Source organism: Oryctolagus cuniculus, chromosome 10 (genome assembly GCF_964237555.1).
Source record: "Oryctolagus cuniculus chromosome 10, mOryCun1.1, whole genome shotgun sequence".
NCBI lineage: Eukaryota > Metazoa > Chordata > Mammalia > Lagomorpha > Leporidae > Oryctolagus > Oryctolagus cuniculus.
The window spans coordinates 55462248-55488813 of NC_091441.1; the positions used below are offsets into that span (position 1 = coordinate 55462248).

General features: G+C 47.7%; 1 protein-coding gene across 4 annotated transcripts in view; it reads right to left on the reverse strand.

The window, feature by feature from the left end:
• Positions 1-12960: 12960 nt before the first annotated feature.
• The window catches only part of GATA6 (GATA binding protein 6), a 31459-nt gene continuing 17853 nt past the window's right edge, over positions 12961-26566 (reverse strand). For all 4 annotated transcript variants that reach the window (XM_070050400.1, XM_070050399.1, XM_051852070.2 and 1 more), the window contains exon 7: positions 12961-14229. In XM_070050400.1, the coding sequence (XP_069906501.1) occupies positions 14062-14229 (168 nt within the window). In that variant the 3' untranslated portion in view covers positions 12961-14061. The remainder of the gene's footprint in view (positions 14230-26566) is intronic.

Sequence of the window (26566 nt, forward strand, 5' to 3'; positions counted from 1 at the left end):
ACATTGGCCTGGCCCAGTCCTGTCTGTTGTGGGTGCTTGAGAAGTAAAGCAGCAGATGGAGGATATCTCTGTGTGTCTCTGTCTCTTTCTTTGTCTCTTTACCTTTCAAATGAACAAAAAAAAAATGAAAATAATTTTAAAAGGTTGATAAACTCTTTACCCCCTGCCTCAAACTTCCTAGTGGTGCTACAGAGAGCTCCCGAAACAATGAAAGGAAGAAAATGGAACCCATTTTTCTTTCAGGTTCACTCTGGGCCACGCACTAGGCTTGGCAGTCCACATAGAGCATTTCCTTTAGGTTCACAATTACCCTGTGAGATATCCCATCGCTCGCATGTTATAGATGAGTGAGCTGAGGCTCAGAGGAATTAACTATTCCCACCAGGGCCAAGTCAAAACAGTTAATAAATGGAAAAGCCTAGACGCAAGTCCAGCTCTGTCTTATTGCAAAGCCTGGGCTGACAGATCCCGGAATGAAACTCAAAGTCCCTGAATGAAACCGTGAGCAACCGCTTGTGTCTTGGCAGAAGCTGGCAACTTGCTATTCTGAGCAAGGCTTCATCAGTCGGTTTAGGCATTAACAAGATGCAGAGGCTTGGGCCAACACGGTTCTACAAAGATTGCATATGTCTCCAAACACAGCTCTGAGTTACCTCCAGGGAGTGAAACGTCCGCCGCTCTCCAGTGAGTCACCGGGCTGCATTTGCTGGAATAAATGAAAGCATTGTGAGAGCAGGAAATCAAGACAAACACCTACACTTGCTAAATCAAACAGCTTCCCTTTCGGAGTCCCTGGAGGTCAGTTCTCACCAAACGGACAGACACACACTCTGCAAAGTCTCTGCAGGCTTCCCAGCTTGCAAATGGGAGGCCACATCCTTCACGCTCCCCTCTCACCAAATCTGGCATGGGGAAGACCTCTGGCTCCCATCCGCTGGGTGATGACCAGTAGCCTGGTTGGCTGGGAGAGACAGATGATTCCATTTGAATGAACTTTGTAAACCCACTATACTTAATTCAGAGCACTCCATATAAGGAAAATGTCTTATTCACAAAAAAGCACGTTGGGAGCACTTGCTACATGTAAGCTATCATTTATAGAGACACACCAAATACAAATTGGTCTCTGTGGAATACACTAACACAGAGTACACAATATTTAATGCTTTCACTACATCTATTTACTTATTTGAAAGAGAGTCTTCCACCCACTGGTTCACTTTCTAAATGCTGGCAGCAGCCAGGGCTGGGCCAGGCCAAACCCAGGAGTCCAGAACTCAATCTGGGTTTCCCACATGGGTGGTAGGGGCCCAAGTACTTGAGCCATCATCTGCTACCCGAGCACTGTGGCATGGCAGGTAAAGCTGCCGCCTGCAGTGCCAGCATCCCATATGGGCGCCAGTTTGAGTCCCAGCTGCTCCACTTTCAATCCAGCTCTCTGCTATGGCCTGGGAAAGCAGTAGAAGATGGCCCAAGTCCTTGGGCCGCTGCAACCACATGGGAGACCTGGAAGAAGCTCCTGGCTCCTGGCTTCGGATCGGCACAGCTCCAGCCATTGCAGCCATCTATAGAGTGAACAAGCAGATATAAGACTCTCTCTCTCTCTCTCTCTCTCTCTTTCTCTGCCTCTCTGTAACTCTTTCAAATACATAAATACATCATTAAAAAAAGAAGAAGTGGAGTAGCAGGGACTCAGACAAGGCACTCCATATGGGATGCAGGCATCCCAAGCAGCGCCTTCACCGCCAGGCCAAACATTTCATCTCTGCCTTGGCTGTTCTCTGTACTCACCAGGACTTCCTTCGGTGACTGTGTGTCTTCTTTTCCATTTGCACATTGTCGATTGCTTGAAGTCTACAATAAAAAGCTCTGACTCTTTGATTCCACTGGATCCAGTAGTAGAGTTTCCAGTTGAGTCCTCCCAGGAGAAATTCCAGAAGGTGCCTCCTTTCCTCCATGAACGGATTCAAGGAGCTTTTATTCTGAAACTGACCAAGCCTCTGGGTGGTGTTTATCTCTGCGGCGGGGGCAGCAGACAGGGCTCTCCCCTGGTTCCACCTTCTTCCCTCGGCCTCTCTGAAGCATCCGACACAGTGGCCCACTCCATCTTCCCCAAAAACTCTCCCCTCCTGACCTCCCAGACATTAGAAATAAATCAAAGATGTGGTAAAGTGGAAAGACAGCGACTTTGGAGTCAGACAAATGTGACTTTTTGTCTTGGCTCCAGACACCAGCTCTGAGGCTTGAACCAGTGATTTAACATGCCTCCTCAGGTCGCAGTGTTCCTACCTCAAAAAGAAGAGCAACATGACCCACTCCACCGTCTTCAACCTTGAAACCTTACTTAGCTGCATTTGTAACCCTGGGCATGAAGCTAGCACAATGCCTTCCATGAGACAGACACTAAGTTAGCTGCTTTCTGCTTCCCATGTGCATCCTACAATGACTTCATTATCCAGGCTTTCCAGAGAAACAGAGCCACTAGGATACACACACACACACACACACACACACAAAACATACATGCATTATACACGTGCATATATACATATAAATAGACAGATAATAGGTATAAGATGATTGATAGATAGATAGATAGATAGATAGCAGACAGATAATGCTAAAGACTTGGCTTAGGTGATTGTGGGGGTGGCGAGTGTGAAACCAGTAGGGCAGGCCAGCAGCCTGGTGGCTTGGCTAAGGCTTGAGGTTGGAGTCTTGGGTTTGAATCTGCAGGCTGGAAACTCAGGGAGTGGTGAGGAGAATTCCTTCACAGAGAACCCTCAACCTTTACTCCAAAGGTTTTCCATTGACTGGATGAGGCCCACTCACACTCACTCAATCAATCTTCTTGACTCAAAGGCTACTATGTAAGTGCTATTCTCATATTATCAAAAATAAAATACCTTCATAGCCATGTCCACATGGCTGCTTCACCAAACACCTGGAGGCCATGGCCTAGTCTGGCTGACATAAAACAAAGCACCACACTCCACAGGACTGGTCACTCTTCCCAGCAACTGGGCCTCAGTTCAAAGTTAGAGGGCTTAGCAGAAGACCCTGGAATGACACAGCCCGCCTCAGAAGTCTGTAAAGCCCACTCAGGGTCAGAATCCTGGGCTATTCCCTGAGGCCTCTCTTAGGGGTCTTCCATCAGGAAAGCTATGCTAAAGCTGTCCGCTCCCAGCAGCTCAAGTGTGTAGGACCCTGGGCCCTCACTGGGCTCCTCTGGGCCTCAGTGTAATGTCTATAAGAGGAACACTTAGACTTGATGCACCTGAAGTGCCCTTCTTTCTTCTTAACTACTGCAATCCTCTGCTTGTTTTAGAACTAGATTTGCAGAAACTTGTTAGGAATTTCCAGTTTGCAATTGCTTCACATTTTTTGGAAACGGCTCCACATTTTCAAACAGCCTTAAGAACTGACTTTAGGGGCTGGCATTTAGCACAGTAGTTAAGACACACTAGGGATGCCTGCATCTTACAGTGCCTGGGTTCAAATCTCAGCTCTGCTCCTGATTCCAACTTCTGCGAATGCACACCCTGGGAGGCAGCGGTGATGGCTCTGGTATTTGGATCTGCACCACACCTATGGAGACCTGGATTGAGTTCTGGGCTCCTGGCTCAGCCTCCAACTGTTGCAGGCAGATGGAAGATCTCTCTCTCTTTCTCTCTGTCTCTCTCTCTCTCTCTTTCAAATAAATAATTAAAAAAATAAAAAAGAATCAACATCAGGAAAGTTCTCTAGGATTGAGGCATACACAGGGGCACTTGAGTGCCCGGAAGAGCCATATCCAGGTGCTGGATCAAGACAACAGCCTCTGCAAATCGCCCAAACTTCATGACAGAGCTCGTGAGAGAAGCCAGTGGGGAGCCTGGCCAGGGCTGGTGAGGTCCTGGACAAGATGCGGGAGGAAAGGGCCTTTGACAAGGTCTGTGTGCTCCCTGGCCCGTTCTGGTGCAAAGAGCAAGCTGTCATCCGGGAGTGGCCGAAGGAGGCCCGTGGCACTGTGGTGCCTCTGGGAGTGACGTCTTCCTGTGATGCTCCAGAGCCTGCAGCAGCGTGGGGCCCTGTCCCCTGCAGAGGCAAAGGCTGCTGGGGTGGGACGCACCTCCCAGGCACGCCAGGATCCCGTGGGAGCTCGCTGCTCTTGCGACGCTTGCTCTTGGCCATGCTGTACTTCCTTCAAGCTCCGTGACCAGCTCCATGGTAACAGTTACCAGCTTTGCTGAGTGCAGCCCTGACCCTTCCCTCCACCCCACCCCCACCTTGGGTCTGCTTGATGCCATTTAGCTTCCTTTTTAGCAAGACAGTCACTGTCCTTGTATAGTTTTTTTTTTTTAAGATTTTTATTTATTTATTTGAGAGGCAGAACTACAGACAGAGAGAGAGAAAGACAGAGAGAAAGGTCTTCCTTCCATTGGTTCACTCCCCAAATGACCACAGCGGCCAGAGCTGGGCCAATCCGAAGCCAGGAGCCAGGAGCTTCTTCCAGGTCTCCCACACGGGTGCAGAGGCTCAAGGACTTGGGCCATCTTCTGCTTTCCCAGGCCATAGCAGAGAGCTGGATCAGAAGTAGAGCAACGGGGACTCGAACCAGTGCCCATATGGGATGCCAGCACTGCAGGTGGAGGCTGCCTACTGCCAGCCTTCCTTGTCTAGTTTTTTGGATCAATAAACTCAGTGACCTACCAACAAAGGGAGAGAATTGATGTTGTTTGTGAATCAGAATGCTGATCTCTTTATCACCATGATGTGACGTCATTCATCTAGTGAGTGCTCCATTCATTTTTATTGATTTAAAAACAGTTCAAGAAGGTGATATTTTATTTAAGGTTTTTTTTTTTTTATTTGAAAAGCAGAGCTATAGAGAGAGAGAGAAATCTTCCATTCCCTGGTTCACTACCCAAATGGCTACAATGGCTGGGGCTGGGCCAGGCTGAAGCCAGGAGCCAGGAACTTCTTTCGCATCTCCCACGTGGGTGCAGGGGCCCAAACACTTGGACCATCTTCTGCTTTCCCAGGCACATTAGCAGAGCTGGACCAGAAGTGGAGCAGCCTATATGGGATATGGGCACCCATATGGGATGCCAACAGATGTCGTAGGTGGCAGCTTAACCTGCCATACCACAGTGCCCTTTTAGGTGTGTCTTATTTAAAAGAAACACACACTGTGGGCATTTAAGACGCTCACATCTTGTCAGAGTACCTGGCTGATCCCTTGCTCTGCTCCTGACTCGTTTCCTGCTGATTAATGCAGATCCTGGGAGCAGGCAACAATGATGGCTCAAGTAATTGGGCTGCTGCCACCCATGTTGGGGACCAGGATTGAGTTCCCTGCTCCTGACTCTGGGCCTAATTAGGAGCTGTTATGGGCATTTGGGGAGTGAGCCAATGGGTGGGAGCGCTCTCTCTTTTATAGTGTCTGTCTGCCTTTCAAATGAATAAATAAATAAATTTTTAATGAATTTTTTAAAGACACAGATAACAAGATTGGGGGAGGACAATGGCATTATGGCATGCAGAGTAGTCACCGCCTTTGGCGCCAGCAACCCCTGTGAGCACCCGTTCATGTCCTGGCTGCTTCACTTCCAATCCAGTTGCCTGCTAATAGTCTGAGAAAGCAGCAGAAAGTGACCCAAGTGCTTGGGCTCCTGCCACACACACAGGAGACCCCGATGAAGCTCCTGGCTCTTAGCTTCAGCCTGGCCCAGTCCTGCCCATTGCAGCCATCTGACGAGTGAGCTAGCAGATAGAAGATCTCTCTCTCTCTCTCTCTCTCTCTCTCTCTTCTCTCTTCCCCCCACCCCATAACTCTTTCAATAAATAAATAAATCTTTAAAAAAAATTCCTCACTTCAAAAAAAAAAAGACACAGATAACAGAACCGCAAATCATGAGAGACAGACCCATGTTCTGCCTGCACCATCTTGTAGTTCAGGGACCTTCTCAGTGTATTGGGAAGAATCAGGGCTCAAGTTTCACGGGGGACCTCCTGGCCTAGCCCAGAGCCAAGGCCATCAAGCCAGCCATCTGGAAATCAAGTTCCATGGGGACCAGTCGGGACGTCACCGCCGAGACCCAGGTTCGCCAGCTGGACCGCAGAAGCTCCCTGCCACCTCCCAGGTCACCTGAAGCCGTAATTTACCTGAATAAGCACATTATGAGGAATACATATTTCCCTGATCTGACACCACCCAGAGCAGGGCTTCCACCAACACCTCAGCCACAGCAGTGCGAACAGAAACCGCATATTCCTTTAGAAAACACTTGGAAAAAAAGACGTGCGAACTCACAATGATTCTGGGAAAGAAACTTAACACACTCCTAATAAACAATGACAACCAATTAAGAGTTTAACATCGAAAAGTACTGAACACTTACGAAGTAAGCTTAACGACATACATGCACAAGATTTATATGATAAAAATTTTTAAATTCTAACAAGGGACACAGAAAATACTTTTAAATAAAGACATACTTCATCCTGGACAGTACGATTTAACAAAAATAAATATATTAATTCCCCTTATACTAATCTAAAATTTTATTATTAAACCAATAAATAAAACTAACAGGATTTTTTTTAAACCAAACAAGCTAATGCTAGCATTTGTATGGAAAATCTGGCATGGTAGTACAATGGGTTAAGTCACCGCCTGTAGCACCAGCATCCCATCTGAGCGTCAGTTCAAGTTCTAGCTGCTCCACTTCCAATCCAGCGCCCTGCTAATGTGCCTGGGAAAGCAGCAGAGGATGCTCCAAGTGCTTGGGTCCCTGCGCGCACATGGGAGACCTGGATGGCCTGGCCTGGTCCTGGCCATTGTGGCTACTTGGGGAATGAACCAACAAATGGAAGATCTCTTTCACTGTCTCCCTCTCTTTCTGTCATTATGCCTTTCACATAAATAAACGTTTTTAAAAAACTAAAATTTGTACAGAAAATAAGAACAGTGATCAGGGCCGGCGCTGTGGCACAACAGGTTAAAGCCTGGCCTGAAACGCCAGCATCCTATATGGGCGCCAGTTCGAGTCCTGACTGCTCCACTTCTGATCCAGCTCTCTGCTATGGCTTGGGAAAGCAGTAGAAGATGGCCCAAGTCCTTGGGCCCCTGCACCCATGTTGGAGACCAGGAAGAAGCTCCTGGCTCCAAGCTCCTGGCTTCAGATAGGCACAGCTCCAGCCGTTGCAGCCAACTGGGGAGTGAACCAGCAGATGGAAGACCTCTCTCTCTCTCTCTCTCTCTCTGTAACTCTTTCAAATAAATTATCTTTTTTTTTTTGACAGGTAGAATTATAAACAGTGAGAGAAGGAGAGAGAGAAAGGTCTTCGTTCCGTTGGTTCACCCCCCAAATGGCCACTATGGCCGGCACTGCACCTGTCTGAAGCCAGGAGCCAGGTACTTCCTCCTGGTCTCCCATGCGGGTGCAGGGGCCCAAGCACTTGGGCCATCCTCCACTGCCCTCTCGGGCCACAGCAAAGAGTTGGACTGGAAGAGGAGCAACCGGGACTAGAACCTGGCGCCCATATGGGAATCTGGTGCAGCAGATGGAGGATTAAACTAGTGAGCCACGGCGAAGGCCAAATAAATAAATTTGTTTAAAAAAAAAAAAAAGAAAAATCAGAAAGAAATAGTAAATTAATATTAAAAAATGGTGATCAAATTCTTTCAAAATAAGATCAATGAAATATAGTTAACTCTCCAAATATGGAAGTATATTGTAGGGGCTGGCGCTGTGGCATGGCAGGTAAAGCCACCTCCTGCAGTGCTGGTATCCCATATGGGCACCAGTTCCAGCCCTGGCTGCTTCACTTCCAATCCAGCTCTCTGCTACGGCCTGGGAAAGCAGTAGAAGATGGCCCAAGTCCTTGGGTTTCTGTGCCAGCATGGGAGACCCAGATGAAGCTCCTGGCTCCTGGCTTCGGATCGGCTCAGCTCCAGCAGTTGTGGCCATCTGGGGAGTGAACCAGTGGATGGAAAGACCTTTCTCTGCCTCTGCCTCTCTGTAACTCTGCCTTTCAAATAAATCTTTAAACAAAACAAAAGAAAATACATTGTAAAGCATAATAAAGCAATATAGTATTGAAGCATAAACACATCACTGGTACAGAAGAGACTCAAATATATATAAATAAATGTATATTAAACAGACATCCACATAGGGATTTATACAAGAACACATATACATAAGCAAATGGCTACATTTTTTTAATTCTCATTTTGAATCAGTATGAGAGAATGGATTGTTCAGAAAATGATGCTGGGACAATTAGGTTGCCATTAGGGAAAATATAAGTCTGAATATATACCCAATATGTGACAACGATCAATCACAAAAATTCCAGATTAAAAAGAAATGCAAGCCTCAAAAATAAAACCAGAAAAAAAATAGGATAAAACATGCGATTTTTTTCTATATTAAATGAAACGCCAAGGGCATAACAGAAAAGATTAATAAAACGAATTGCCTTAAGAAAAGATCATAATCTAAAAAATACAAAGAAAGGCAAATAATATACATATCATTTTCGAGATATATATGTATATGTAGGTATCTTTAAAGTATATATAAAACAAAGGGTTACTTTCCTTGGTATGCAAATCAATGAGGCCAACAAGCCAATAGAAAACAACCTGTAAAGACTGTTAACAGAAACAGGCGAAGAGTTCAAAGAACAACCCATGACTCTCCATCACTGGGGAGACACGAGCCTGAGAAATCAGATCTGACAGCAGACTCATCCGACCAGGAGAAAAGCGACTCTGGGACGCCAGCGGTGGGAGCACTAATTAGGGCGACCCTGTGAGAGCAGTTTGGCAGTACTTCTCGAAATGCAGAGTAGACACCCGCGACTCAGTGACGGATGCCCTTCTAGCCACTGGCTTTAGAGGACATTTGCGTAGGTGTGAAATGACAAGAGACGGGACCCTGACAGCAGCATTACTTGAATAGCCACAGACTGGAAAGAAGCACCCTGCAACAGGGCACCGATTCGATTCCGAACCTGGATATGTGAAGGGAAAAAAGCAAAATGCAGGCAGGGTGACGTAGTGCTACCCCTGTGAAAGATAAACAGCACACAGATAATGTTTCTGAGCTTGTGTGCACCTCGCCGCCCAAGGCACGCCTTCCATGCAAGATGAATGGCTGGGGCACAGGGCAGAAGGACCCTGGTGAGCAACAGTCCAGTTCATGACTTTGGGATTTCATATGAGTCAAGAAAGTTTCCCTCTTTCTGCTAAGGCTTTGTCAGCCTCAGGAGCTGCAGAGCCAGGTCCCCTGCAGACGGGCAGGCCTCTGCTGTTTCAGCGAGGGCGGGTGTGACTCCAGGGCACATAGGAGCTGTAGGATCCCTGACACAGGGCAGCACTGCTAACGCACACTTATCAAAGTAATAATAGCAACAGTGATGTCAGCAGCATCGCACACGTACTGGAGAAGATAGAGTCCAAGGCATCACTGCCAAATTTGCGCAAGCTCTTTTCACCAAAATTCCTGGGCAACCAAAGCAGAGAGATTTTACGCTGCACGAGGCATTCTTTTATTCTTTCTGTTGCGCAGTTGTAGCCTCTATTAATAATTTCACCAGCATTTATATTTTGCAAAATGCTTCCCCCTGATCTTGTGGCCTAGGTAAGGGGATAAGAAGTCTGAATTTGGAGTTATGGGAAAAGAAGAGAATTGCTGCGAAAAAGAGTTCAATACCTCCAAACTCACCACCCTCCGTCTCACAGCCAGGCAGCAGCTGTTCTAAAGAAAGCACATGCATGCCCACGTCCCTTCAGTCTGGGTGCATCGGTGTTACAAGCCACAGCTGCATTTCTGGAACACTAGGAGAGGGAGGGCAGAGTCTCCAGCGTCAGACAGTGCCGGTTTCCCTTCTGTATTCTTCGATTTCCTCCCTTTAAGTCAAGATGAGAATACAATACGGCATGGTGAATAAGAGCACGCGTTCAGGAGCCTGAGCGTGGGGACCCAAGTCCCCACTCTGCCACCCAGGGACCTTGGCCGAGTGATCTCACTTCTCTGCACCTCATCAGACCCAGCTATAAAACAGGGCAGAGTATCACCTCACTCACGTGGGATAAGGATGAGATAAATAGGCGTACGTGAAGCATTTTGTGTAGAAACTGGCAGATAGTAAGTGCTACGCAACCAGTTTTTACTGCTATGATCTCAGACCAGTCCTGGAGTGTTGAAGGAATAGAATACACAAAAATCCAGGTAAAATCCAGGGACGTAGGCAGAAAGACAGAGAGGAAACTCCATGATGGCTAAAAAGGCTCAGAGGACAAACAGTAACGAAAGTGGCTACTTTCCAAGATAAGAAAAAGCCACTCAAGACAGTGAGTCAAGGGGCCAAGCAAAGCAAAGCTGTTTCTTCCTTGTTCTGCAGACTGCTCAGCTGCCAGGTGCCACCTTCCGGTCGGGGTGCATGTCACTGCAGAGGTTTTATATCAGGGGTGCCAGGCTGAGCCGGTTCTGTGTTAGGGGATGGTGACACCACTTACCAAGCCCCAGGGTTCAAGAGTCTCACTGTCTGTGGCCTAGGGTCACAGGGAGACTTGACCTCCTAGACCAACTCCTGAGGAAGTAAGGCTGCCGGAAGAGGGATGGAAGGAGGCTCCAGGTCCACCAGCCTCTCTCACTGTGGGGCTCCTGCACACCCAGGGAACACAGAACAGGCCACGACCCACCGCCAGCTCACACAGCTTCTGCCATTGAATGGAGAGGCAAATGCAGACAGAAGGGGCCTTCCAGAACTCTCGGGAGGATTTTTCTGTCTTATGGTAATCGAGATGCAGGGAGAAGAAACAATTTTCCCCCAAAATTGTAGGGTGTATTCAAAATGATCTTAACAAACAGGATTGCTGATAACTGAATATAAGCACTTCTACTAAGTAAACATTACTGCATCTTTAATTGCTATATTTTAGCCATTTTAAAAATGGTCCTTCTTTAACTGAAAAAAAAATCTCCAAGCAAAATAAGTATCTCTGTAACTAACATGGTGACAACTGTTGAACAGTCACTTTGCAGTGCCAGGTACAGAACAAGATGAACAGGGACGCACCAGAATTTGTCGCACAAGTCCCCCAGTGCAGACTTGGAGGACGTCGTAGGATACTAAGGAGAGGTTCATCTGGACACGGGTCTAGGAGGGGCTGCACACACCTGCAGCTTCCCACCTTTGCTGAGAACAGTTTGGAACTATCAGCCACAATTTATCCAAAGTCCCTGGAAATGGCTCCGGCTCTCAGCCTGCCTCTACCTTGCAGTTGTACTGGAACCCTTTGGTTTCCTCTCCTCTGCACGCCGTGTGGCATCTGTCACCCTCTTGTGCCTGGCCTCCCCGCACCCCAGCCCACAGGTCTCAAGCAAAGCAACCTACTCAGAATCCAGCTGCTGAGGGTACAGCCACACAGAATCCATCCCAAGGCCTCGAGCGGCCAGAACTGTAGGGAACAAAATTTTTACCCACAGATCTTGTTCCAAAAGATTTGTTCTACAGATTCATAGATATTTTTTCTCATTTAAAATAATTAAACCCTCATCTGACAGCCAATCAGAGCTTCCATGCAACAGCAGATAACTAGTATTGCCAAGTGACTTACTATTATTTCAACAACATGCATTTTAGTTAGCCAGAGCTACTGATTCTGAATCAATGTTTGCTCTCTGCCTCGTCTATTCCCTGACCACACATTTATTATTTCCTTCCCAGAGTCACAGGGGCCACAGAACCCATGGACAACGCTGGGACACAGCTTAAAGCCCTAAAGACAGCACACTTTCCAAGATGGGGTCTGGCACGGCCACTAGTGACGGGCTCTACGTCCCTCCCCCACCCCACCCCAGCAGCTACTTTCTCTATGATCTGAAGTCTCGTCACATTCCCAAGGACCAGTGAAAAACATTTCCTATGAGCAAGAAGTTCATTTATTTGCAGGGGGAAATGAACGGCTCCCTTTGCTTTCCTGATCCTCCCCTCGGCACCAGAAACAATACTGAGTGACCCCGAAGAGAGCCCAGACAGAGCCTTTGCTTATGTAAGGCAGCCTGGAGTCAGCAGAGGGTGATGGAGGACGCAAACCCCACACATCCCGTGGCAGTGGGTGCAAGGGTGGGTTCTTTAAGCTAAGGTGCACAGTCTAATTGAATGCACTCCTTGTTGAGAAATGACTTAGTGGTTTCTGTCTCTGTGCATCACACTTTAGAGCAGGTGTGCTGAGACGGGTGCACTTGGAACAAATTATCAGGCTCTGCACCGCACAAACCCAGGTAAGAGAGGACTCGCTGACAGGGCCAGGATTAGTGGGTGGTGGTGAGACAGGCTACAGAGGGCCCTCCTCTCCTTCTGTCTCCAGTACTTTAATCCCCAAACACTAAAATTCTTTCCTCTTTGTATTAAAAAAAAAAAAATAGAAGAGGGAGGCTTTAGACACTTAGGGCATCTTAGGATTGAAAGGAACAATATCTGAGACCATGCTCCAAAAATAGGCCATCTGGAGGCCACAGCAAGAACCCATAACCCAGGGCCGGAGCCTTGGAGTAGCAGATAAAGCCGCGGTCTGGGACGCCAGCATCCCACATAAGCGCTGATTGGAGTCCCAGCTGCTCCATGTCCCATCCAGCTCCCTACTAATGGCCTGGGAGAAGCAGCGGAGGATGGCCCAAGTGTCTGGGCCCCTGCCACCATGTGGGAGACCTGGAAGAAGCTCCTGGCTCCTGGCTTCAATCTGGCTCAGCCCTGGCCATGGTGGCCATCTGGGGAGTGAACCAGTGGACAGAAGATCTCTGCCTCTTTGACTTCCCTTTTCTCTCTGTCACTCTTTCAAATAAATAAATAATCTTAAAAAAAAAAAAAGGCATTTTGCTAGCACCACATGCACCTGTTTTATCCAAATAGACAGCCACATAAGCACCAAAATGCTGCCGAGAGGGAAGGAACTCACCGTACAGAAGACAAAACAAGACCCTTTTATTTTTAAAACTCTGGTGAAATAGGTTTCCATATGACATCCCATTTTTTAAAAAAATTAATGTAAACCAACCTGTGGGTTAGTCACACTATACAGACTTCATCAGGGTGTGTACAGATGCCTAGAGTATTTACAAATGCTATTTGCTAGGTAGTAAAGTTTTCTTGCCATTTTTCCAGCACTTATTCCACAGTAAAAGAAGGGGGAGACAGTTCCGTGTTTTCGTATAAAAATTCTTAACAAATGGAGAAAGGCAATTTTCCTGAGAGAAGATTTGTTCTTGAAATATTCTTTCTTTAACAAGTGGGAATATAGAAATGGGATATAGTTGTCAAAGAAGCATAAGAATGTCTAAGTTAACATTTTTCTTTTAAATTATTTTAAGTACCATTAAGTTAAAATGTTTACATTCATTATAAAAAATGCTGTTAAATCTTATGCAAGTGATTTAACACTGATTGCTGCAACGCAAATTGCACTTTTTAAAAAAATTATTGTATACATGGAAGAAAAATATCTTGTTTGCTACCCTGTTTACAAATGCCGACTGACTTCCGGCCAGTCACACGATATGAAGTTTGAGAAACGTCAGTCACAGTATACGTTACAGTTCGAATGCGGTCTTGCAAAACGAGTGACATTTCTGACGAGACCCCAGGAACCGCCTCGGCCCGCGGAGATGTGTACCAAACGGCCTCACGCGCTCCTCTCCGGGAACACGAGTGGAATCTGCACGTGGACAAGCGATGAAGAAATTCTGGAACAACCAAAATCGGTCAGAAGAAGCACATGATTCGTGGCAATACACACAAAGTCTGTTTTCTGAAACTCTCTCCGTCCCCCTCGGCAGGCAAGGCCCCGTCCTGAGGCCTGGCTTCCGGCAGCGGTGCGGGGGCCCGGCCAGGGGCTGAGCAGGGGCCAGGCCGGCCCCGTCGTCTCCGCCCCTCCAGCCAGCCCCTCGGCAAGTCCATCTCTTTCGAAATAAAGGCACAGAAATCACGCGGCGGAGGAATGTCTGCCAGCAGAGTGGCCACCGTCCTGACTGCTGGACAAGATGGGACACGGGGTGGTGCGGCTCAGGCCAGGGCCAGCGCGCACCAGGAATCCTGTCGCACAGAAGAGGTGACCTCCGCCGACGAGGCCAGGTTGACGCCCATGTAGAGCCCGTCTTGACCTGAATACTTGAGCTCGCTGTTCTCCGGGTTGCTGCTCTCTCCCGCGCCGGACATCACCGGGGCGCCCGCCTGGGGGTTGCAAATAGAGGGGAAGACGGTTATCCACCATGCTACCAGCGGTCCCAAGCCCGCCACTCAAATGCTATGCTTGGAGCAGGAGGGCGAGAGAGCCACTACCCAGAGAGCCACACGGGAAAGAACAAGGCAGGCACTGCTCTTCACCGTCTCCACCAGCGAGCGGGAGCTGCTTGTGGTGCTGCAAAGTGCACTGGCCAGGCCCCCGCCTGCCTTAGTCTCAGAAGCATCACCCAGGTAACTTCACAGCTTGTGACGGCAACCACCCAGCAAGATGCAAGGCAGAGGAGGCAGCACTGCAGACTGGGGCTGGCACTGCGGCACAGTAGATTAAGCCCTGGGCATCCCGTTATCAGAGCGCAGTTCAAGTCCTGGCTGCTCTGCTTCCCATCTGCTCCCTGCTGATGTGCCTGGGAGAACAGCACAAGACGGCACAAGTGCTTAGGACCCTGCACCCACTGGGAGACCCAGAAGAAGCTCCTGGCTCCTGCCTCTGACCTGGTCCAGTCCTGGTTGTTTTGGCCATTTGGGGAATGAATCAGCAGACGGAAGATCTCTGTCTCTCTCTGTGTCTGTCATTCTGCCTGGCAGATTAATAATCTTTTTTTAAGTACCAACATGTAAGATCTCTGACAGTAAAACACATCATATAGGTAAGCAAGACTTGCATGAGATAGTTATCACAAAACAGAAAATGCACACAGTGGGCTCGGCCACCACTTAGGATGCCCACATCCCATGTCAGAAGGCCTGGTTCACATCCTGGCTACTCCGCATTTCCCATCAAACTTCCTGCTAACGTGTACCCTGACAGGCAGCAGGTAATGGTCCAAGTATTTGGGTCCCTGCTACCTATGTGGGTGACCCAGGTAGAGTTCTTGCCTCAGCTTTGAGCTGGCCTTGTCCTGGCTGTTGTGGGTGGGTATTTAGGGAAAGAACCAATGGATGGAAGGTCTCCCTTTCTCTCTTTTTTTAAAGACTTATTTGAAAGGCAGGGTTACAAAGAGAGAGACATATACACAGAAAGAGATTTTCCATCCACTGGTTCACTCCCCAAATAGCCACAATGGCTGGAGCTGGGCCGATCCCAAGCCAGGAGCCAGGTGCTTCTTCCTGGTCTCCCACGTGAGTGCAGGGGCCCAAGCACTCTGGCCATCCTCCACTGCTTTCCCAGGCACATTAGCAGAGAGTTGGAGTGGAAGTAAAACAGGTGCCTATATACGAAGTCAGTGTCACAGAAGGTAGCTTAACCTGCTGCATCATTACACCAACCCCGTTTTTCCTCTTAATTCACTCCCACTTCCAAATATAAATAAATGATACTTTTTAAAAGGAGAGAGAAAATGAAATCTCTACATACACATGACCTGCATGGCCATAAGGCCCAGTGGTCAGGTTGAAGTCGAAAATGAAAGATACACAGTTCAACACTCCTGATGCAATGTAATTAGAGGACTGACTTCACAGAGAATAAATCCACACATACACAAGCATCCACCTCATTTAGGTCTGTACATGACTGAGCGAGGCTTGAATGCCACCACATTAGAAAGAATAAGGCTACATTGTCACAATTTTTTAAATTTTAGTAGCAGGGAGCCAGAAAGAGACAGCCAGAACTCCCACCTGTTGGCTCACCTCACAAATGCCGTCAACAGCCAGGACTGGGCCAGACTGGGCCAGAAACTCAATCCAGGTCTCCCACATGGGTAGCAGTGACCCAACTACTCAAACCATCAGTGCTGCCTCGCATGGCCCACACAGCAGGAAGCTGGAGTCAGGAGCCAGTGCCAGGCATCAAACCCAGGCTCTCCGATGTGGGACCCGAGCTTCACCAAAGCTCCACCCTCCACCTAGTAGCAATCATTTCTCCCCACAAAAGTTCACTACTCCATTTCCTCCTTTCATCCAAATAGAAAACATGACTTAGGGGACTCAAACCAAAATAACTAAAATCTGTTTAGACTACAGTTGGAGAAAACAGCTGCATTTCAAAGACTTCAAAAAAAAAATCTAGCCATAATCATGTACTTCAAATCCTACTTTTTTCCTTCTAATTCTTACAAGCTTTCAGGCTTCCACACCACAAATTATTGAATACTTATTGTTCGACACAGATAGAATAAATTACACTGCTCAGAGAATTTTTTTTTAACATACACAATTTCAACAGGTTCTTTACCAGCCATTTATTCTGGCCATATTGATGCTAGACCAACATGGGTGAAACCCAGGGTACCAGCCACAGGCTGAACTGAACAGAAGTGTGCTGAGCCTCCAGGGCCTGCGTGAGATCCACTCTGCTTCTTTTTCCAAACAAGATCTGGTTTGCTCTCTAATCTTCACAGTAACTCCAAGAAGCTGGGAGATAGGCTGCAGACAGTGAGTCCACCAGATCTGGTGACTTGCCGTCTGCCTATCCAAACTTCCTCCCCAAACAGACACACACACACACACACACACACACCCCACTCCAGAGGGCACAGATCCTTCCCTCTTCCAGGAAAAACATGGGTCAGAAAATCTTGTAGCAACATCAGAACTTTTGTCTTAAATAACACACATGTAAAGACGTAAGAGCTTGGAATGCATTTTAAAATGCAAATTGCAGTCACTGAGGTGTCTAAAATATACAATGGATTCCTGTGAAAGTTTTGAAATAATCTGAAATCATCTTGTCAAACAAACTGAATGTGGCGGGTGTGGTCCCAACTTATCAATATGTCGGATTCACTTTAGCCCTTACTTCCGGAAAGGCCACTATACACAAATCCAATATGAACCCCGATTTAGCCTCCAGTAAGCAAGGGTGACAAACAACCACAAAAGTACTGTTTGTTTTAGAAAGGGATGATTGTACAATGAGAAGCCAGAGTTCCTTCACAACAACTTGTGTCACACCCACAGCACATGCTGTTGGCTGGAAAGGAGAGGATGCCTGTGCTGACCCCAAAGGCAGCACCTCTCCAACAACCAGGAAGCACTAACGCAGCGGATCTGTTGTCACCATCAGAGTCAGCAACAAGAAACAAACAAACAAACAAAAAACCCAGTGACAGACAGAGCCCAACACAAGCAGCTCCCAGGCATCATGGCACAGTGGATTGAGCCTCTGCCTGAGATACCCACATCCCATACTGAACACCTGGGAGGTTGAATCCTGCCTCTATTTCTGATCCAGCTTCTTGCTTATGTGCCTGGGAGGCAGCAGATGATGGCTCAAGGACTGAGACCCTGCCAACCACATGGGAGACCTGGATGGAGTTCCTTGCTCCTGGCTTCTGCCTGGCCCAGCCTCGGTTCTCAGGGACATTCAGGGACTGAATCAGTAGATGGAAGATTTTCTCTCTCCTTTCCTGTTTCTGCCTTTCAAATACATAAATAAAAATGAATAAAAAGATTTTTTAATTAAAGGAAAGTGAGATCTTCAGTTGCCTATCGTGAGTGATCAAGGAGGTAGAGCAGCAGTCATAGAAGGAATCACAAGGAACAAGGCTTCCTAGGCAAGGGCCATGGCAGCCTGCTTGGTGGAAATGAACTTGGGTTCCAAAGTCGTCTTCTGACTCAGTCACCTGCCGAGGGCAGCCACCTCCCTGGTCCTAGCACTGCCTGTCTCAGCTATGGTTGTTGTCAATTAAATGAGATCACATTTGTTAAGAATGTCAGCATAACACTGCCCTGTTAAACAGTCCATAAAAGGAAGCAATTCAAGAAAAGAAGGTTCCAGAGAGGACATGCGATGAGACAGCAAGCACCTTGGCCTGCTCAAAAGCGAAAGCAGCAAAGGCTGGTGGGAGAGGAAAACCAGAGGGCTGGGCCTCAGACTTACTGGGCCTCTGTCTTCTCGTCTACATGACGGAAATAAGAGGTACCTACATCACCAGGGTTAGTTAATGTAGGTAAAGGCCTTGCAACACTGGCTGGCAATAGTGCAGATGATAAAAGTTTGAGCTGTCATTTTTATGACTGTTATTAAGGTTAAGGAGCCCAATTATTTATCCCCCCAATTCTACCCCTCAGCCCAGGTGAGCTACTTGCCACCAGCGGCCGGGAGCCAGGCAGCGGCAGTCGTGCTGGGCCGGCTGACCACCACCTCCAGGATGATCCTCTTCTAAGTGCTACTGACAGAAACTGGGGCACTCTGCTGTCACTCAAAAGGCTCACCAGCCCTTTTCCAAAGAAGCCACATCAGAGAAATCTCAATGCCTTGAATGTTGTTCTTATACCTAAGCAATAACCCAAAAGGCTACCTGTTGGAATAATTACTGCCTGCTTCAGACAATGCATTCATCTCTGCAGCAAGCCAAGGGGCGGGCTGGCAAAGGGTCAGCAAATCCCAAATTGCTTGAGTGATGAGTGCCTGTAAAAACATCAGCTCATTCGAAATCAAATGCAACAGCTAATCCAGCAAAGAAAAAAGGGCCCACGGATCTGTGCCCAGAGCTCAAGAGCATTATTTTTAAGTGGAGATGATATTTAAACATGAAATACTGCAAAGAGAATTTTCACAATACTGCAGGAGGCTGATGCTCCATGATTGACACCAGCTCCTTCCACAGGGATGGTGGGGCTGCACCTGCTGCAGGCCCTACAGGAGGCTGCTCGCAGCAGTGTCGAGCGCCATCCAGAAGTTTATGCTCTGCCCTGTGATTTCACTGCTGGAAATGTACTTAAGAAAACCATTTAAAAGAAGGGGAAGGCTCCACACAGGAAGCCATCCATTGCGGTGTTCCTTGTAATAGTGGAAACCATGGAAACAATCTGATGGCTCAATAATGTAGGAATGGTCTGGAAAAGCAGGACATATTCACTCAATGAACTATTACGCAAGTATTAAAATAAAAAGGTCAATGAGCACAATGGAAAAAAATCCCAGAATGCGATGTTAAGTGAAGAACGGCAGGATGTGAGTTCTTTATCATAATTACAACTTAACCATCCACATGCACAAGTCCCACAGGGGGACCCACGGAGCCATCTGTGAGGGCCACACCTTTTAGGCATCCATACCACTCTCTGAACATTTTAATTGAATGGCATAGTAGAACCTAACCTTTAGAAAGCACAGAAGACATTATCAGTATAGGAAATATCAAAGCCCAAGCACTTGAGAGAAGTCAGCCTGGATGAGGTCATAAAACAACTTGAAAATTCAGAGAATCCGAGTGAGGGCACCAGCAGAGGCAAGGGGAGGTCAAGGGGACCCCTGTGTTCCCAGAATCTTTTCATGCCTGGGCAGCCACACACATGTGCAACACGCAGCTGCACACACATACAGCCATGCATCCCGCTCTCAAAACTGGCATCGAGGGGGTGGGCGCTGTGGCATAGTAGGTGAAGCTTCCACCAGCATCCCATATGGGTACCAGTTCAATTCTGGCTGCTCCACTTCCAATCCAGCTCTCTGCTAATGGCCTGGGAATGCAGTAGAAGATGCTCCCAAGAGTTTGGGCCCCTACACCCACGTGGGAGACCCAAGAGGTCTTGGTTCCTGGCTTCAGATTGGCCCAACTCTGGCATTGCGGCCATTTGGGGAGTGAACCAGAGGATGGAAGATTTTCTCTCTGTGTGTTTGTAACTCTGCCTTTCAATATTTAAATAAAAAAAAAAAAAAAACAGTATCAATTGCAGGAAGAGCCTGGAAACGGTGCAGCAACTCTCCTGGGGACACTTGGCTGCTAGTCAAGCCACCTTTCCTCTTAAGTCCCCTTCCCCCAAGATATTCAAGAGGTGCAATTTGATGGTGGCAGAAGGGTGAATCAGAGAAACTTATGAAGATCCTGGGCCTACCAAACACACACGTAAACATCCAAGTACAAATTTCAACCAGTCAAAACGCTTCCTAATACCTCATTAAACCCTGCATTCACTCACCTACATCAACTCGGCACATGTTTCCTGAGCACAAGCAGAGAGCAGGGCTTCGGGAATACGGGAATGTGGGAATGCGCACTGGCGTCACCCTCCTGGCTCCTCCCTCCCGCAGCGCAGGCCAGGCCCAGCGTGGAGGCCCTGCTCTCTCGGATCAAAGTGCAATAGGAGGGTGGAGCAGAAATCTGTTCTGTGTTTCCATTCACAGCTTATCTGCCCTCCGCCCTCCCACAGACAGCTGAAAATGGAGGCACTTCCTGTTGAAAGAATGTGTTATCAGCACCAGACCCGGCCTGGGCCGAGCACTGAACACAGGCCAGCTTAGGTGGGAGACAGGCAGGGCAGCAGGGCTGGAAAACTCCCCCCGAAAGGAAGAAATGACTTCAGGGAGAACTTGGGACATGGAAAACATAAACCAGCCTGGGAGGTAGGCACAGTTCATCTTTATTATTATTATTTTTTTAAGATTTACTTTATTTGAAAGGCAGAGCAACAGAGAGAGGAGGGGAAAGACTGACAGAGATCATCCACCCCCTGGTTCACTCCCCAAATGGCCACAGCAGTCCAGGTGGGGTCAGGCGAAAGCCAGGAGCCAGGAACTCCATCCGGGTCTCCCAAACGGGTGGCAGGGACTCAAATACTTGGGCCATCTTCTGCCACCTCCCCAGGTGCATCAGCAGGAGCTGGGTTGGAAGTGGAGTAGCCGGCTGCTGAATGCAGTGCATCAGTGCTGACCCCAGCACAGTTCATCTTTAGATCACCAGATTTTTTTTTTCCCTGTGAGAATGAGCCTTCACTATTTTTGGACATTTAGCTGAAAAGTCAAGGATGTCTTGATTTGATAAATTTGTGTAACCAAATGCCCTGCAGAGCGTCGGGCTCCCAGTAACAATCTCTCCCCTTTCCTTTGCCTCACATAAAGCTGAGGCTGGGGACCACCTCTGATCGGGATGCTCACAAGCCATAGCCCTTGGTCTGGCTTGAGACTTAGTTGAAATTTCATGGAAACAAAATGGAATTAAAAACTAAGTTCACCTTTGGTGCAAAAAACATTGAAATCCATACATACAAGGGGTCTTCCAAAAGGCCATGGAAACACATGAGACAAAACCCTACGTTTGTACCTACAACTCATTCTTGAGGCAGAAAACTAAGGTGTGCTCCATCCTCTGTGCTGTAAGCTCTCCAGGCAGTCGAGCTGGCAGAGCAAACGGCACTGCAGGCAGAGGTAAGCGTGGTCACTGCCAGGGCAGGAGACGCGGGTGGCGCTCTGAGGCCGGCTCCGGGCTGTCCATCCTCACAGCGCAGTGAGCCTGCGACCACAGCTTGCCCTCCTGTGAGGGGAAGCCAGCTCCTCCTCCCTGCCCAAGCCTCTGTCTGCTTTCCTAACCTCTAGGTTACACGCCCACGGTGCTTTCTAGCTGCCTTCCTCAAAAGGAAAGCCTAAAACTGCGTATAAATTCCAACAAAAGGGAAACCCTTCTGTGCAAATCTTAACTTCACTATAAAATCAACTCTGGAGGTAACACAAAACCAGATGCAAAAGTGACTCAGTTTAGGTGGGGACATGTGGACGACACATGAACACGTAAAGATTCTGTCTCGGCCGGCGCCGGGGCTCACTAGGCTAATCCTCTGCCTTGCGGCGCCGGCACACCAGGTTCTAGTCCCGGTCGGGGCGCCGGATTCTTTCCCGGTTGACCCTCTTCCAGGCCAGCTCTCTGCTGTGGCCAGGGAGTGCAGTGGAGGATGGCCCAAGTGCTTGGGCCCTGCACCCCATGGGAGACCAGGAGAAGCACCTGGCTCCTGCCATTGGATCAGCGCGGTGCGCCGGCCGCAGCACTGGCCATGGCAGCCATTGAAGGGTGAACCAACGGCAAAGGAAGACCTTTCTCTCTGTCTCTCTCTCTCTCACTGTCCACTCTGCCTGTCAAAAATAAATTTAAAAAAAATTAAAAAAAAAAAAAAGATTCTGTCTCTCCCAGCACAAGGGAAAACTGTCCATCGTACAAAATCCTCGATTTCTCCCAAGAGCTTAGTAAGCGAGTAAACACAAACACCTTCTCTCCCAAAGGAAAGTCGTGCTCACCTTACCTGGTGACCTAACTCAGTTTTTGTGTTTTTTTTTTTTTTTAAAGATTTTTTACTTATTTGACAGGTAGAGTTACAGACAGTGAGAGGGAGAGAGAGAAAGGTCTTCCATCCACTGGTTCACTCCCCAAATGGCTGCAATGGCCCGAGCTGGGCCTATCTGAAGACAGGAGCCAGGAGCTTCTTCTGGGTCTCCCAGGCGGGTGCAGGGGCCCAAGGACTTGAGCCATCTTCCACTGCTTTCTCAGGCCATAGCAGAGAGTTGGATCAGAAGCGGAGCAGCGGGTCTCAAACTGGCACCCATATGGGATGCCAGCATTGCATTTGGCAGCTTTACCTGCTATGCCACAGCACAGCCACCTCGGTTTTTAAGTTTTTTCTTTTTTTTTTTTTTTTTTTTTTTTTAGTTTTTTTGAAAGGCAGAATTACAGAGAGGGAGAGACAGAGTGATCTTCTATCCACTAGTTTACTCCCCAGAGTGAAATTAGCCAGAGCCCAAGCACTTGGGCCATCTTCTGCTGCTTTTCTCACTCCATTAGCAGGGAGAGCTGGATCAGAAGTGGAACAGCCAGGACTCCTATGGGATGCCAACATCACGGGCAGCACCTTACCCGCTGCGCCACAACACCGGCCCTGGGAGATTTGTTCTGGGGAATTTCACTGACTGCCCCTCGGCCCTGGGCCAGCTTACATCTGCACTGAAAGGTACTGCCCTTCACAAGGAGGGGAGCACACTTCTTTTCTGGACACAGAGCACAGCGCTGCATGCCACCCACCCGTGCATTCTAACAGCAAACCTGGGACGGGGAGGAAAGGCAGCAGCCCAGGCTTGCAAGTGCTCTAGGATTACCAGTAAAACATGATGGTACTTCAAATGCTGGTGGAAATGGAATTTAGCTTATTTTGGCACACAAAAAAATACTTTGAAATCTGTTCATATGCTGGGCGTTTAAAAAGTTCAAGGCAAATATATCTCCTGAAACTATGCATAGATTTCATTTTTTTGTAAAAAATAAAACTTACATTTTCATTATTCCACTAACTTCTTGGAGAACCTGATTGATGTCCAAATATAAATTACAAGGCAAAGACTCTGTCCCACAACTTGAAGGCAATGAGTGTACGAAAGAAAAACCTTTGAAAGTAAGGCAAAATGGGTTCTGCGAAGCCAGTAGTTTGTTCTCATGTTAAAATAGCAAGAGATCCTGGGGCAAAACTTGAAACTCAGTGGATTATCACCTTCAGTGAGTGACAGAGACAGGTCTTCCATCCGCTCATTCACTCCCCAAACGGCCACAATGGCGGGGGCTGAGCCAGGTGAAGTCAGGAGCCTGGAACTCTCTCCAGGTCTCCCTCCTGGGCCACCTTCTGCCACCTTCCCAGGCACTTTAGGGAGCTGGGTGAGAAGTGGAGCAGCCGGGACTGGAACGGTGCTGACATGGGAAGACGGAGTCACAGCAGCGACTTAACCTGCTGCAACATACCACGGGCCCCAGTTTATCATCTTAACTCTGATATCAGAACCGAGCATCTCAACGTCAAAGAGCACGGCGTGGTCAGGGATCCAGGAGCATTCACATCACGTGTAAACCTCGGAGAAGCTACTGAGCATCAGAAGGAATGGGAAACAGTTGCCTACCAGACCAATGAAAAGCTTCGAAACGTCACACGGTAACTCCACGTCTCTAAATTGCCCGCTTAGGGATGTCAGGGTTTATTCCTACCATCTTGGGATTAAAACCCAACAGTGTCGTGTAAAGAAAGCACACCACCACCCACTCCCAAGATTGTGTTTAAGCAGACAGAGCCCTTTTTCTTGAACTTCAAAGAGGCCTGCAGGCATCTCCCACTTAGGCCACACAGCACCCGCAAGGCCCGAGAGCAGGAATTGCTTTTCCTCTTCATTAGAAGGGCAACAGAGGCTCTGCGAAGCCCGGGCGGGGTGCTCCAGTCACTCGGACTGGAGCTGCGAGCTGTTTCCTTCCAGCAGCCGATCTGTGAACGCCCAGAACACAGCGAGGCTTCACCACAAACCACGCAACTCAACCAGCAATTCTGGAGCACGCGCCCCAGGCCTGGTGAAAGCCCACCACGCCACCACGGCGGTCAGCATTCAGCACAGCAGTGACCTGGAGCTGTCTACTCCTAAGACCCCCAACAGCCAATGGGATCAAGGCCTTGCTGTTTATTTGTTCAAACCTTTCTTAAAATCTGCAGCCAAGAAAACAAGCTTTGTTCTCAGTCTCCCAAATCCTGAGTACGGGGCCTTTTAGAAAGACTTAGTACGCTAGGCAGCCAGAATTATGAATTGCCACCTTGCTAACATCTGTCTTCGGGGGTGTCTTTTTTAAATTATTGAAATTTTCAGAGAAAATTAACAAGCAGGCCTAAACCTGCACAGAGCTAACAGACTGTGTTTAATTCATCTCTACTAGGTCTGCATACTGCTAGGAACTCTTCTGGCAGACGCCCATGAAATGCATAATAAATTACTTTTGTTCCAGTAAAGGAATTCATTTTCTTCGAAGATTCATTTAGCAATAACATTTCAGAGCATTCTAAGCCAGATTTCTTAAATTTGGCCATGTTTTCCCATAACATTATTTCATGTTTTGTGACAATTTTGTATATTTAATAGAGGCAGGACAAAACGGCAAAGAATCAGTACATTGCAAAGAAAAAGTTGTGTTAAGATGAGGCCACCTGACAAAGCGAGAAACTTCTGCCTACCCTTTTCCTTTCTCCATTATTCTGGCTTTCAGGTGGTAATAATGAGTCACTTATTAAATAAACCACAGTTCTGTGACACATTGAGTGAACATACAAATTCCAGACTACTTAAAGACCAATACAGCTGTACTGTTTCCTAATAGATATACAAGCCACTGGGTACTAACAGTGCAAAATACTACTCCTTACCATCCTCCCCATCTCTCTCTCTCTCTCTCACACACACACACACACACACACACACACACACAAACACACGGGAGAAAAAAGAGGGAAGTCTAGAAAAAAAAAAGCCTTCAGAGCGAAATGAAAGTATGCAAAGCCCACTCGCTGAGCAGCTCCCCGTGGGGGTGACGTGTGACTTTCACTGGGAGGCCGTTGTGGTCAGACAGGAACGTGAGTTATTAGAAGGGGCTGTGAGCGAAGAAGAAAAAAAAAGGGGAGCCTGGCACACAGGGAGCGTGAAGATAAAATGCCAACAAAATATTTATGTCCGTGGCTTGCAGCAAGTGGCAAGTGGGATATTAATAACCATGATGATTGGTCAACTCCCTGGGAGTGGTAAGAGGCCTGGGCTGGGAGGCAGGAGACGCCGGTTCCAGTCCCGGCTTCAACGCGGGCTTGGTTTGTGACCTTACAGAGTCACTTGGGATCCTGGTTTATAAATGAGGCAATAATAATCCCTAACCACACTCTCTCACAGACCCTTGTGGGAGATTAATGGTATTTTAACTCTTTTTTTTAATTCATTTAGAAAAGAATGTCTTGGACAATAAGCTCTGGAAAAAAAAAAAAACCTGAAGACTTGTCTGTTAAGAAATGCTTTTTTAATGATTTCATAAAAATTAACTGAAGACAATTTAAATATTTTGGGAAGTTACAAAACAGCACTCACTGAATATGGAATTAAACCACACCATTAGGATTTTTACGACTGCAATCTTCTCTGATATTTTGATTTAAGAACCTTGTTAACCACAGCAATTTTCTGTTCAATAACACCAACAATTTTACTACGAATAACATCATTTTTCTACCTGATATTATCCAACTTCCAGTCTTTGTACCAGAACACATTTTACCGCTAAGTATAATATTCATAGAAAAATCACAGGAAGCACCTTTCACCCACTTGGTCACAAGTAAGTCACTCCTCTTATACTGCAATCCCTGCTTCAGTGGGAAGATGATCTGACGCTGAAATTAATCAAAATTAGCCCAATTTATTTAAAAAAAAATGTGACTGCTTCTCTCTGATGAGTTCAAAGAGATGGACTCATAATCACATAGTGACCAGGCATGCTGTAGCAGCAGCAAGCTGGGTCCAAGCCGAAGCCCTGCTTCTTAATCTGACACACGGCCTTGGGCCTGTTCCCCACCTCCTGAGGCTCGCTCAGAAAGAGGATTAAAGGGAAGGCGCCCCTTACGCACCTGGCACAGAACGGGTACTCGAGAGAAGCCCCTCTCCTGCCTGCCTGCGCCCACTCTCCCCTAAGTGAGAAAGGACAACACAAGCGCTCTGAGACAAGATCCAGCACTAGTCCATGACTGCGTGGCTCTCAGGTATCACTTGCTGCCCAGGCCCCAGAGCCTCTTTCCTGCGTGGAGACCACCTCCACCCACCCCGCCCCTTCACAGT